The following is a 13,809-nucleotide window of genomic DNA, read 5'->3' as shown; positions in this document are numbered from 1 at the left end:
TTTAGTGAAGTTCTGTAAACAGTATTATTTATTTGGCCAAGTGGTATGATGATCATCATATTCTGGCAGCGTAGCAGCTCGGTATGTAGAAGACGGATGGCCTGTCGTTGTGATGCATTCATTGTGCCATTATTCGCGGATTTCAAACTACTTTCGTTGTCGATATAAGCGGGGGAGCGGCTGGAGAGAGGGGAGAGCAGAAAATCCGTGACACATAAATAAAATGATGAAATTCTCGGACATGGAAGTTGTGGAGAAGTGCCGGTCTTTTTGGCCGAGGGGTGCCTACTTCCCCCTCCCCCGTGTCACCACCCGTTCGCTCTCATAAGGACAAACTTCTCGCCTAAGCCAAAAATCGTGATCATTTTTTCAAGGGTCGCAAACTGTAGACAACGTCTAGCTTACAAACAAGGGCGGTGGCTGGTAGCTGGTCTCTCTCTTTCTCTATAATGGCGCGATTTCTCTCCTGAACACGTAGTGCGGGGATTTGTTCGGCACAAGTCTTCCTCACTCACTCGGCTGCGCCATCTTTCAAACATACTAAAGGCCCGAATGTGATGATGACAGCTACCCTCATCATCCTCATGATGATGGTGATGATATTAGCTCCTTAGTGGCAGCAGCTTCATTCCGTTCTTCTGCGGCCCATTACTGGCACACTTATGTGCTTTTCGTGATAACCCTCTTTACACTGTGAAACTAGTTCACCAAATATTGGTGATTGGAAGCGACCAATTGGAAGCATATTGCAGAAATCCTTTCATTGGTGGTAGCATTGTTACTGATCTACCCTCACCCGAATCGTACATCCTATAGTTACAAATTCTGTGGTTAGGTTTTGTGAGGCATTGCATTTTCAGTATGTTTTATAAAAGAAATCTGAAGCTTATTACAGAAATCCTTTGATTGGTGGTAGCATTGTTCCTGATCTACACTCACACAAATCGTACATCCTGGTTACATATTCTGTAGTTAGGTTTTGTGAGGCATTGTATTTTCATTCTTGTATATCATTGAGAGAAACAGAAATAGTTATTTGTATATCTAGAGTGAAAAGTACGACTTTTTCTCCCTGTGGGAAAAAGTTTGAAGCCCGAGGCGAAGCCGAGGGCAGCAATTTTCCTGAGGGAGAAAAAGTATTTTTCGCTCGTGATGTACACAACATTTTTCCTCCATCTACATTTTTTTATAGAAACTGCAAATAAAATCATTCTAATAACTTACGTATTGGTGACAATGATTCCTAACAACATAACCTAAATCTAAAACCTAAAAACTGGTCGTCTGATTGGCACTGCCGATTGCGCTATCTATCGGCAAAAGTTGTAACAATTATATCAGCTGAGCAGCTACCAAAATGGCTGACTCCAGATCACGCGGTTCAGATTTGAATTGCAGATCAAAAATATTTGTTGGCTGGTATTTTGAATAGAATAAAATATTTTAAAAATTGTATAAATTTTTATCGTCTACTAATATTAAGAATATAATAATTATCAAACAAACATATATTTCATGAGTTAATCAAATTTCTGGTTGTGGTATTGAATTCAGTTGACTCAATGACAGACACCTCTATTATGCTTTCTCATCTGAGCTTAGACCTTCTTACCTATTACAATGTAAGTTTCAAAATAGAGATGCTCCCCATGTTATTTAAATGGAGTCACTTTTACTCCCTAGGGAGTTTTTCTGTTTTTTACTACCGAGAGCGAAAAAGTGACACTTTAGTATTAGGTTTCAGGGAGTAAAGTAAGTACTTTAGACAGTAGGTGGAGGAAAAATTCATTTTTTCATAACTTTGCTATTGTTATCCTCTTATTGCCTATTATTGTATCAATATAGGAATACTATTGAAGTGAAATGAAAAGAGGTTGTCAGTTCCACATAATGCTAGTTGCAGTTCCTAATTGTGCAACTTTCAACCTCTCTTTCATTTCACCTTAACATGGAGAAATTCCTCAATATCTCTGTTCATAGTGTGAATATTATTAAGAGGAATACTATCTTTGATACTGGATAGCATCTATTAGGTCATCAAAATAATATCATTTGCTGTGAACTGTTGTTGGTTTTAAATTGTATAAACTGAAGTACAAACATACTCGGCTTCGTATAGCAAGTATACTGTGAAGCCTACATTAGTACGGTATGTGGAAGATCATCATTAGTTTGGTATATTTTCTGAGATATTAAGGTTTATGGTGTAGGGTATAGTAGTTTTCAAAACTGCTGAACATAGAATGAAGTTTTATTAGAAGATAGTACCTAAGTAATACAATATCTAAAATAGATTTTTGATTTTTTTAAATGAGGTTGTTAACGATAGATGATGTATAGTACAAACAATTTTTTCAAAAGATAACTCATCAAGACTGATAATCCAAACCAACTTCACTAAGAACTCGGATGAATAATCAAAGATTGATGTCTAGCATTTACAGTTTTCCAAAATCTTTCCGGAGAGATGTAATCAACAAATCAAACCAAATTCCTTCCAGATCACTTTTGGAAAGTGGAGGCTGGAAATATCAATGAACAAACATCAAAATCTGATTTTGACTGGCAATATCATTCCATCGAAAGTAGTGATACAAAAATAACATAAACATCTTTCACTAAAAAATGGCATGTTTATCAGTATGTGAGCATCATCATTCTCAGGCTGCAAGCGGTTCTAAAAGTAAATGTTTATGTGAGAGGAGCAAAATTCTGTTTGAAAAGTTAGAAATTAGAGTAGTTTGTGTTGTGATGACAGGTCTATGAGTGACGTAGTCCAGTTCGACTAAGTTGTTGGTTGGCCACTTTTAATGGAGATGGATGACACCGGCTTTCAATGGAGAATCGACACCTCCCCTGTCTAGAGTAAGAACACCCCAAGTCTGGGCCCCTCTTGACACCTCAGAAACTATCCAGACAACTCCCTAATCCTTGGAAATTCGTTCAATTATTTGTAGTATGTCAGCTAATCTGAGTGGATTATTGAATCTCAGAGTTGGACTCAAATTTCTCAAAAAACATACACAATTATAATAATCTAATATTATAACATATAAAAATAATACAAGAAAAATACTATTAAATATATAAAATGATCCCAAACTGCAGTATATTATTTTTTATATCCATCTATGTTTAAGGAGTAGCCTACAAGGTAAAACCTGTGCGTAGACCTAAGTTGCAGTAATATATTTATTCAATATAAACTAAGAAATTGAACCAAAAAAGAACAAAGATTAGTGGAACTTACACACAAATATAAGTTTGTAGATTAAATTAGATAAAAGTTAGTACTGTTAGTTAGGACTGTTTGTTATTATCTATTTCACCGAATCCGGAAGATTCAGAAATTTAAATCCTACATTCATTGAAAAATTGTTATACATTCCGAAGTACAAATCATATCAAAACTTCCCTAATTTTCTAGATCTGAAATGCCATCATTATTATCATCTTCGCTTCAGGGATTAAGTTATCTGTGGAAATTTCACCATTGATTGAATGAAAAAAAACTACATACAGTGAAAAGGCACATAGAGGCTACATACAGAATTCAATTAGTAACTTTCTTATGATCAGTTTATAATGATTACGTACTTTGAATTTTTATCAATATTTCTATTTGCCTTCCACATTCATCATTATTCATTTATTTATTTATCCATTCACTCATCGACATATACAATATCATTCTCAACTATCAACTATAAATGATTGGGAAAGGAACAACAGGCTCAAAGCCCAAAACTTCTCCTTTCCCAAATTGCCAAAAATAGGTTATGTTTATCACTTTATAAGTTATTACTGTCCATCATAAATAAATTTAATGAATAAGCTTTATTCTTATACTAGCATATAATATTCTAGATCTGATACATGAGAAAACTTTAGCTTATATTTCATCAATGTGAGGATATTGTTTTCCATGTTAAAGACTTCGAACATGCTAAATTTAAAGTTTTTGTGCCTATCATCTTTTGAGAGCTTCATTAGTATTGAAGTACAAACTAATTTGAGACAGGTTGAGAATTGTTTTGGCTAGAGAGCTGGGTTTCTTCTCTTCTACTATTGTTGATAATTTGTGAATCTTTATTTATTTATTCATTCACTCATCGACATATACAATATCATTCTCAACTATCAACTATAAATGATTGGGAAAGGAACAACAGGCTCAAAGCCCAAAACTTCTCCTTTCCCAAATTGTCAAAAATAGGTTATGTTTATCACTTTATAAGTTATTACTGTCCATCATAAATAAATTTAATGAATAAGCTTTATTCTTATACTAGCATATAATATTCTAGATCTGATACATGAGAAAACTTTAGCTTATATTTCATCAATGTGAGGATATTGTTTTCCATGTTAAAGACTTCGAACATGCTAAATTTAAAGTTTTTGTGCCTATCATCTTTTGAGAGCTTCATTAGTATTGAAGTACAAACTAATTTGAGACAGGTTGAGAATTGTTTTGGCTAGAGAGCTGGGTTTCTTCTCTTCTACTATTGTTGATAATTTGTGAATCTTTATTTATTTATTTATTTATCCATTCACTCATCGACATATACAATATCATTCTCAACTATCAACTATAAATGATTGGGAAAGGAACAACAGGCTTAAAGCCCAAAACTTCTCCTTTCCCAAATTGTCAAAAATAGGTTATGTTTATCACTTTATAAGTTATTACTGTCCATCATAAATAAATTTAATGAATAAGCTTTATTCTTATACTAGCATATAATATTCTAGATCTGATACATGAGAAAACTTTAGCTTATATTTCATCAATGTGAGGATATTGTTTTCCATGTTAACGACTTCAAACATGCTATTTTGAAGTGTTTGTGCCTTCAGAGCATTTGCTTTTCAGAGCTTTATTAGTATTGAAATACAAAACTAATTTGAGACAGGTTGAGAATTGTTTTGGCTAGAGAGCTGGGTTTCTTCTCTTCTACTATTGTTGATAATTTGTGAATCTTTATTTATTTTATTTATTTTATTTTATTTATTTATTTATTTTTTATTTAAATTTTCCACAAAGAAGCACTGATTGGAAGAGAAAAACTAAGGATATTCCTTGTACTATTTCTCTCCCAAATTTAGATAACATCTTAAAAGTCCAAAATAGGGTTATGATTTCACTTATTATTATTTTATTATTATATTATTCACTTATTATATATTATTATTAATTACTATGACAGTGTCGTACTAGACAGTTATTCAAAATTTCTTTATATATACACGTAGTTCTCAGAATACAGATAATCACAAGCAGATATCCTGGAAGCACTTTAAACAGAACTGCATAGGCTTGAGCTTCAAAATAGACATTTTTCAACAAACTTGGTGTAAACACTCTTGAAATTAGGTTGCAGGTTGCACGGTGACTAAGTATGCCCCTTTTGATCTCTTGCAGCCTGATTTAGAAACAGAGTATTGCACAAATTTCTTTAGGGTTCTGAGAATGAAGGCGAAACACTGATTTGGCCACTCATTGGAGTAGCTCATCCTTCTCCATTCTTGTTTATCATGCTTCACGCTTGCTACGTTAATTGATGCTTTCCAAACATAGAAAAGTATTCATCCCAAAATACGCATCGGTAGCCTACTGTGAAACAGATACAGGAACTCTCCCAATGAAAACACCAAGAGTAGGTCTATGAACCTATGTAAAAAGGTTTTATCCTCAATTAGATTAATCTCTTTTCACCTGTCTTTACTTTTTTATAGATTGATTAATCAGGATAAATAATTAATTAAGTTCGTAATCATTATACTTCAATTTCGGCCATGTTGGCCTAGTGGTTTGGGCGTTACAAACTTCAGTCCCCGAGCAATGCCTGAACGTGGGTTCGAATCCCGCCGGTAGGCATGTACGTTTGATCATTTCATGAATTACCCACGCTTCATTCCATCACTCACGCAACAAGGAAATGAACCTTTGTGAGCATCATCACCAATTAAAAATGAATATAAAAACATCATTATTCTCCTAATACAAAGAAGATACAAAATTATTGGATAAAATAAAATGTTTAATTCAGCATTCTTAAGCTGGATTCGCACTCAACAGTAAGAGTGAACAGTGAACATATAATTCTTACGAGTTATAATTGAACTATTCGAGTATTCGCATTCAGCCCGGCCGAGTGAGTATGAATAATACCATTAGAATTTATGGGAATTATATTTTCACTGTTCATTGTCACTGTTGTGTGCGAATCCAGCATTGTGTACTTTATAGGTAAGTTCTTCATACTTAGGGGGTTGAAATACTATGAGATGATTATATCACTTCACTTGTATGAAATTGTTTTGTTTAACTTTAATGTTTTGGGTACTATAATCCGAGAAAAATCACTTCGACTGAACCTTGCTCTCCTAAAACTTTCCACCCTGGACAGATTCCCATCGTCTATAGACCATATACATGGAATTCATTGCGGTTTCCACAGATTTTTCCACAATGAAACAAAACGATACTTTAGTTTGTTCAAGTTGGTTGGTTCCGCTCTATCAATTCAAAACTTTGGTTCTATTGCTTGAATTTTAATAATAAGCATCATCCTCAATTTTATGTTGTATTGATAAAGTTATGAGATTTCTGAAGTTTAAAGCATCATCTTCAATTTTATGTTGTATCGAAATAGATATGTGGCTTCTATGACTTTTCAGAACACATTATTTTCTATAGGGTCAACCATTAAATAATTTCGCTTCACAATACATTTATTAGTTATAAAATTGAGTATGTTGAGTAATTGTTATATGGAATTCTGATCTGAGGTAATGCTCCTGGTGCTAAAGATGTATTACTGTGGCAAAAGAAGGCTCTAAGAAGAATGATTGGCATCCCATCCACTGAGTCTTGTAGGGATCATTTTGTAAGACTAGGGATACTCACTGTACCGTGTCTATTCATTCTTAATTTTTTGCTTTTTGCTAAAGGTAATCTCAATAAATTAATGCAAAGAAGCGATATTCATAGTCGCATCACAAGAAATAGGTATCAGCTGCAGGTAACGCAGGCTAGATTGACTAAGACTCAAATGAACTTTGATTATATGAGTATAAAATTATTTAATAAGTTACCATTATATGCTTGAAATGTTAGTTTTGGAAAATTTAAAACTATAATGTACAAGTTCCTGAAATCCAAATCCACTCCATTGAGATTTGAGTATGGAGAGCCTTTCTTTTTCATGATTTATTCCAATGTTTAAATATATTTATAGGCTATATCTATTTATGTATCATTTATGTATAGAACTCATTTTTTGTTGAAGTTTATTGTGATATGTGTTCCGACTCCATATTGACTTCTGTAATAATAATAATATCGAGTGACCTGGCTGGCTCAGGTCTGGTGTCAGAGTTTTCAGGTCGCAACTGATCAATTTCAGGGCCTCTGACATGACCTAACGACTGCTTTTTAGGCAGCCGGGACCGACGGCTTAACGTGTCCATCCGAAACACTTCTGTGAAACGCTTTGTATTTTGTATTTGTCTGTGTGACTGTTGTATGTTTTATGTTTCCTGATGACTATGTCTATTGCACTATGTGTTTAATGACAATAAAGAATTCTTTTCTATTCTATTCTAGTATATTTCTAGTGTTTGTGAATAATAGTAATTTTCATTTATTTTTTGAGTAAATTGAATATATTCTCAGTATTTGAAAAAATAGTCATTTTAAATTATTCTTTGTTTTGCAGGCGGATGGTGACCTTGTATTCGATGACGTCACATCGAATCCATCGCCTCTGTGGAGGAAATTTCCAATGCAAAACTACCATTACCGAAGGGACGACACCCCAGCCAGCCAGGAGGCCACAGTCGACGACAATTCATTCTTCAGCCCCGTGAGATTGATTGAGAAGTTGCAATATGGCTACAAAAGGGTGAAAAGAGGCCTTTTTGATGGGGGTTTTGGTTGGGGATTTTTCGGCTCAGAAACAAACAATGAGCTACCCGATTCGAAAGAGACTGAACCCGTTACTGATCTGACACCCGCTGACAGATTAACAACATTGTAAGTAAATTTTCAATCAACTGAACTCTAGTAATTTGTTATTGAGCTCTCCTGACTGATGATTGGAAGTATTTCGATTGGCCGAATTCAGATGTTTTTACAGTTTTAGCAGGTACGTAGTCTCAGGTTTCAGGTATCAAGACTTGACACCTGAGACTTCGTACTTGCTAAAACTCTTAAATAATCTGAATTCTGTCAATCGAAATACAGTTCTTCCAATCACTAGTAATTGAAACAGAGAAGCACATGAAAAAACTACTAAAATTCAAGAATGAAGAATGATGGAGTGAGAGGAGTGAAAAAAAGAGCAGAAATTGTTTGGGTGTGATAATACAATTAACATCAAGTCTTTTTGGGTGTTTGTAAAAAGACCTAATTTTTGAAGCTTCATATTGAGTTAACAGAATGCTTTGAAGCTCAACAACAAATTAATCTGTTCACTTCTGAGCCTATTTTTCAACTGTCCCTGAGGTTTAGGAAAGCAAATAATCAATAAAAAACTGGAGATCGATAAGTAAGAGAAATAAAAATAGATGAATATTGAATATCATTTCTGATATCACAAAAAAAACGATTACAAAGTTTTCTCTGTTCGCTCCATCATTTTAATAGTTTAAATTGATAATACTTTTACTTGATATACTTTTAAACTCCATTTATTCCTCCTCTATGTTTTATACGGTACCATAGAATAAAACAATTCTTAAGTTTATTCACTTGTATAAGTTTTCTCTGACGGTACTTAGTGGGCTGCTAGAGAAAATTGTCACCATCAAGGCTATATATATATATGGTTGGTTGACAACCAACCGTTGGATTCAAAACTGCAGTCTTCTCGGTTGAGAAAGGAGACACAGTCTCCGAAAATTTCCCCCATTTCTAATGTAAGTTTTTAAGTGTTTTCAATCTATTTATATCGTGTCTCCTGTTTTAATTTATATTACAAACTTTAAAGTGTCTTCTGTTATGTGCTCTATATATATATATACTTGTATAAACTATTGATATATATATATCATTTTATTGATGCAATAATATTACAAAATTCCATCAATTAACCTGAATTGTTATAATATCAACAGAATATCTCCTTTTTTATCTCTTTTCTGTATAGGGCTACTTGTAATAAAATAGAAAGAAAAATAAAAATCCCAGTACCGATGTAAAAATCAATGTCCGAAACATGTTGTGATTAAATAATTCAAAAAAGGGTACTGGGATTTTTATTTTTCTTCCTCTCCTTTTTATATACTAGTATATAAAATACTCGTAATAAAAGTATATAATACTAGTAATAAAATAAAATATTATATACTAGTATATTATATACTCTCCAGCCCATCCTCGTTTCCACACCGTAGACCATCCTCCGCCTCCCACGTGAAGATATGTCCCTCAACAATCAGCTGTTCCCCCTTCACAACAGAACTCCGCACGCCACTCATCTTCAATATTTCTTTTTTGAGTAGAAATAGTCTATTACGCCGTATTCTTGTCGCAAGCGAATAGTCTTTATGCACTAAATATCCAGTTCCTTTCAGTTTCCCTGTATTCCCCAGAACTACATCAATGTCGCGATCCACCGGGATATGAGCAATTATCGGCGCATTGTCTCTTTTTTTGCCCAAGATGTGAGCACGATTGACACCCACTTGTATATTACACTTCAGTACATTTGTACAAAATTCCTTTACTATCTCACCACAGTCCTCGTTACTTTTGAATTTTAGTCCTCTGAAGATTAAACTATTACGTCGTGATCGATCTTCGTATCTGTCTAATCGATGCATAATTTTGATATTTTCCATTTTCAGACGTTGTACTTCCTCCTTCAGCAATTTGTTTTCTTCGGTGATGTTGGATAGTAAGTTTGTTATTCCTAACACATCGTTCTTTGTAGCCAATTCCCTAAATTTTTCATCAAATAGCGTTTTAATTGTTAATTCTATATTTTGTATTAAATCGTAATTTTTTGAATCACACCCTTTCTTCGCGGCACGTGAGCTCTCAGGCGAGGAACCCATAGTACGATCCCGTTTCTCACCTCGCTGTTGCCTTGTAATGAATTCATCCATACGAGCAGTGGTATCTCGACACTTCTTATAAGTTCACACACACGAAACACACGAAAACTCAAAATCCACGAATTATGAAATGAATTATTAGTTTGACTTGTTCTAACTGTATTTTCCACTAGCCGGCACAGCTTATCGTCTTAGATACGGGAGCACCGATAAATACGTCTGTCTCGTTCGACTGTCCTAGCTCAACTCTCCTTTACTTCAATCATTCTAAATGATTCATAAATCAGTCTCAATCACCGATTATAAAATGATTGAAAAGTACTTTCAAGTACTTTACTTCATTCATTCTAAATGATTCATAAATCAGTTTCAATCACTGATTATAAAATGATTGGGAAGTACTTTCAAGTACTTTACTTCAATCATTCTAAATGATTCATAAATCAGTTTCAATCACCAATTATAAAATGATTGGAAAGTACTTTCAAGTAATTTACTCTAATCAAATAATTTTGAACAATTTGTAAATCATTCTCATGCAGTCATCAATTTCCAAACGATTGGAGAGGAGAGAATTTCCAACCACTTTAATAATTTTCAATGTTCAATAAATCATTTCCAAACATATTGGTCCACAAGATCCTTCTACATTATTATGGAAATATACTTCACACTTCATGATTTGTTGAGGATACTTGAAAGTTTCGAAGTTTTTCAATTTTCACTATAAGTATAGATTACTCATTAAAATCATTGGAAATTATTTTCAAGCAATTCCAAATCATTCCATTCAAATGATTCCGAATGATTGTAAATGGATTTCAATCAGAAATGAGAAAAAAATTCATTGACTTGAAATTATTGTAAACTATTTTAAAGTAATTATAATTGTCTCTTTCAAATCACTTCAAAGTACTTTAAATCAGTTGACTCCAATCATTCTAAATTATTCGTAAATCAGTTCCAATCATTGGTCTTCAAATGATTGAAAAGTACTTTAAAGTACTTTACTAAATCATTTAAGGTAATTTATAAATCATTTTTAATCATTGGTCTCCAATGACAGTTCATGAAGAATTAAAAGTAATTTGAAAGTACTTTTAAATGATTTAACTTGCCCTAAAAAGAGGTGACAAATTTTAAATCACTGGCAATTAGTTTCAAGCACTTTCAAATCATTTCCTTGCTGCTTGGGCTGTATCAACAACGCTCAAAATGAAAAACAATTATATTAAGTTACTTGAATTTTGCAACAATCATGTTTTTCTCAGTTATATTTTTCACTTGACTTCCTAGAATGTTGATTTTCCATGATGAGGAAGAATCATCACTTGATTGTGTTTGCTAATAATAATTTTTGCACATATCTCAAATGCATTAGCTAATTTCTATAAGAACCTTGTAAGAATATTTCCAAAGAAGAAGAATCTATATTATTGGGTTTATATAGGATATTTCCAAAGAAATAGCATCTATATCATTGTGTCTTACTGTGAAATAATTACTGATTTTTATACATTCCTGAAACTCATCGGTTATTTTTGTCTTTTTGCAGAAGTAGAGAGACACGTAGCACAGAATCTGATGACGATGAAGATCTGGATGGCAATTCGGGAGCTTCTTCTGGAATGACTGGAGAAAATGTTGAAGATAGTGATGAAATCACGCGAGGAGGTAGGCAGTATTGAAAATTCCTGTCATTAAAAATGGAAATTTTAAGTAATGAATCCCAAGAATATTTGTTATTTTGCATTCTTATAGTTTGAAAACTACTTAACTTATATTGAATTATATTATTGTGGGCTGCTAGCCCGAAATGTTTTTGGTTAAATCTCAGCTGTGCTAATAGTGAAGTTGTGTTTCTTTTCTGGCTCAAAATTTTGCAAAATTACTCAAAAATTTTCAATTTATAGAGATTTGAGTGAAATATTTTTGTTTTTAATCAATTTTCAAATATCAAAATTCAAAATTTTTAGTTTAGTCATTAGTTTTGAAGTGGAAATTGGACTTTTTGAAGTGAAAGTGAAATGTTAACCTTATTCTTTTTTGAAACTTTTATTTGTAAAAAATTGGGAGAAGACAGTTTTGGGCTATGCCTGTTGTCTTCTCCCAATCATATTATAATTATGATCTGTAATTGCCAATGAAATAAATAAATAAATTTGTATTGTAGGCCTGGTATGTACCGGTAATTATCATGTAGTAATAAATAGTAGAGACCAGTCTCGGTTGTAATTAATATTCAATTAAATTTCATTTATTGCCAATTTAGAATTACAAACTCTTCATAAAGAGGTTGTGTTTTTTCTGGCTCAAAATTTTGCAAAATTACTCAAAAATTTCCGATTTGAGTGAAATATTTTTGTTTTAATTAGTTTTTAAATATCAAAATTAAAAATTTTTAGTTCAGTCATTACCGTGGTTTTTGAATTGGAAATTGGACTTTTTGAAGTAAAAAGTGAAATCATAACCTCATTCTTTTTTGAAACTTTAATTTGTAAAAATTTGGGAGAAGACAGTTTTGGGCTATAATGCCTGTTGTCTCCTCCCAATCATATTATATTGCAATTATGATTTGTGATTGTCAATGAAATAAATAAATAAATAATATGACATATCATTAAAAATATAAATAAATAAACATAATTAGTCATACATATACTTAATTAAAATAAAATATAAAATCTAGGCAATACCAGCAAAAAGAAACTCTTCGCCCGCTGATGAGTTATGAAGGAAATATATATTAAATATATAATAATATTATTGCCTTCACTTGTTTCTATTCACCTGGACTACAAACAATCTGTATAGCCAAAAGAGAAATTATTAGAAAAAACTTTGTTCGACATTTTCCTAATAATTCATTAACTTCGATTTTCTCTTCATTACCAATATGCCGTAAGTATAAACGTAAGAACATAGTAGATGTGAGAATTATATGCATACTCACCAACTGTGAGATTTCAATTATCATTATTGATATAATTTTCAAATGTGAAATCGAGTATGAATGATCATCTTTCAAAATTTATTGACTCATAATTCAATTTACTGTCTTAATAAATTTGAACAACGCTTCTATAATTTGAGTTTCTATGAATTGTTTAATTTCAGAAGATTTTAGATTAAAATTACATAGGGTAAAATTACAGTAATATACGAGGGTGTGAATAATGAAAAAAAAGATAAACATAATTTTAGATTAAGCCTAATGATGTGCTCAAATGTTGTTTTAAAGAATAAGATTCATTGTGCTCAATTATTCATTTGATGATACAATTTATGATATTGATTATGATTTTATAATGAATTCAAGATAGAAAACCTCTTCATGCAATGATTTTGATACAATTTATCTTATAATTATTTAATATTGATTTCAAGATGTTTAAACGCTGCAATGATTTTAAACTCCTACCAATCACTGTATTCGAAAAAATGAGCATTTTTGTAATCTAGGAATAAGCTCTTTTCAAAAAATTATCACTGTTGTAGCTTATCGATAGATTTATTTTATTTATTGAAGATCACATTCTTTTATTCACATTACAGAGCGTATCCGAGCAACTCTACGAATCAGAGAGCCTTATGAGAAAGAATTCAAGGATGTAAATTCAGAAAGATTCAAGGAAATCTCCAGTGTACTATCACAAGCCATTCAAGAAGTTTTCAAAGATTTTCCTGGTCAGAAAGATGTGAACGTTGTGAGCATCTCGTAAGTAATAATCTATTTATTCCATT

At 32.4% G+C, this 13,809-nt stretch overlaps 1 protein-coding gene across 1 annotated transcript in view; it reads left to right on the top strand.

The window, feature by feature from the left end:
- LOC111056173 overlaps positions 1 to 13,787 on the top strand; it is a 102,177-nt gene extending 88,390 nt beyond the window's left edge. The window contains exons 3-5 of the mRNA XM_039422954.1: positions 7,725 to 8,041; positions 11,621 to 11,739; positions 13,621 to 13,787. Of these exons, the coding sequence (XP_039278888.1) occupies positions 7,725 to 8,041; positions 11,621 to 11,739; positions 13,621 to 13,787 (603 nt within the window). The remainder of the gene's footprint in view (positions 1 to 7,724; positions 8,042 to 11,620; positions 11,740 to 13,620) is intronic.
- Positions 13,788 to 13,809: the final 22 nt, after the last annotated feature.

This window comes from Nilaparvata lugens, chromosome 3 (genome assembly GCF_014356525.2).
Source record: "Nilaparvata lugens isolate BPH chromosome 3, ASM1435652v1, whole genome shotgun sequence".
Classification (NCBI taxonomy): domain Eukaryota; kingdom Metazoa; phylum Arthropoda; class Insecta; order Hemiptera; family Delphacidae; genus Nilaparvata; species Nilaparvata lugens.
The sequence above is the reverse complement of the archived record's forward strand: the minus strand, read 5'-3'. Positions and strand labels throughout refer to the sequence as shown.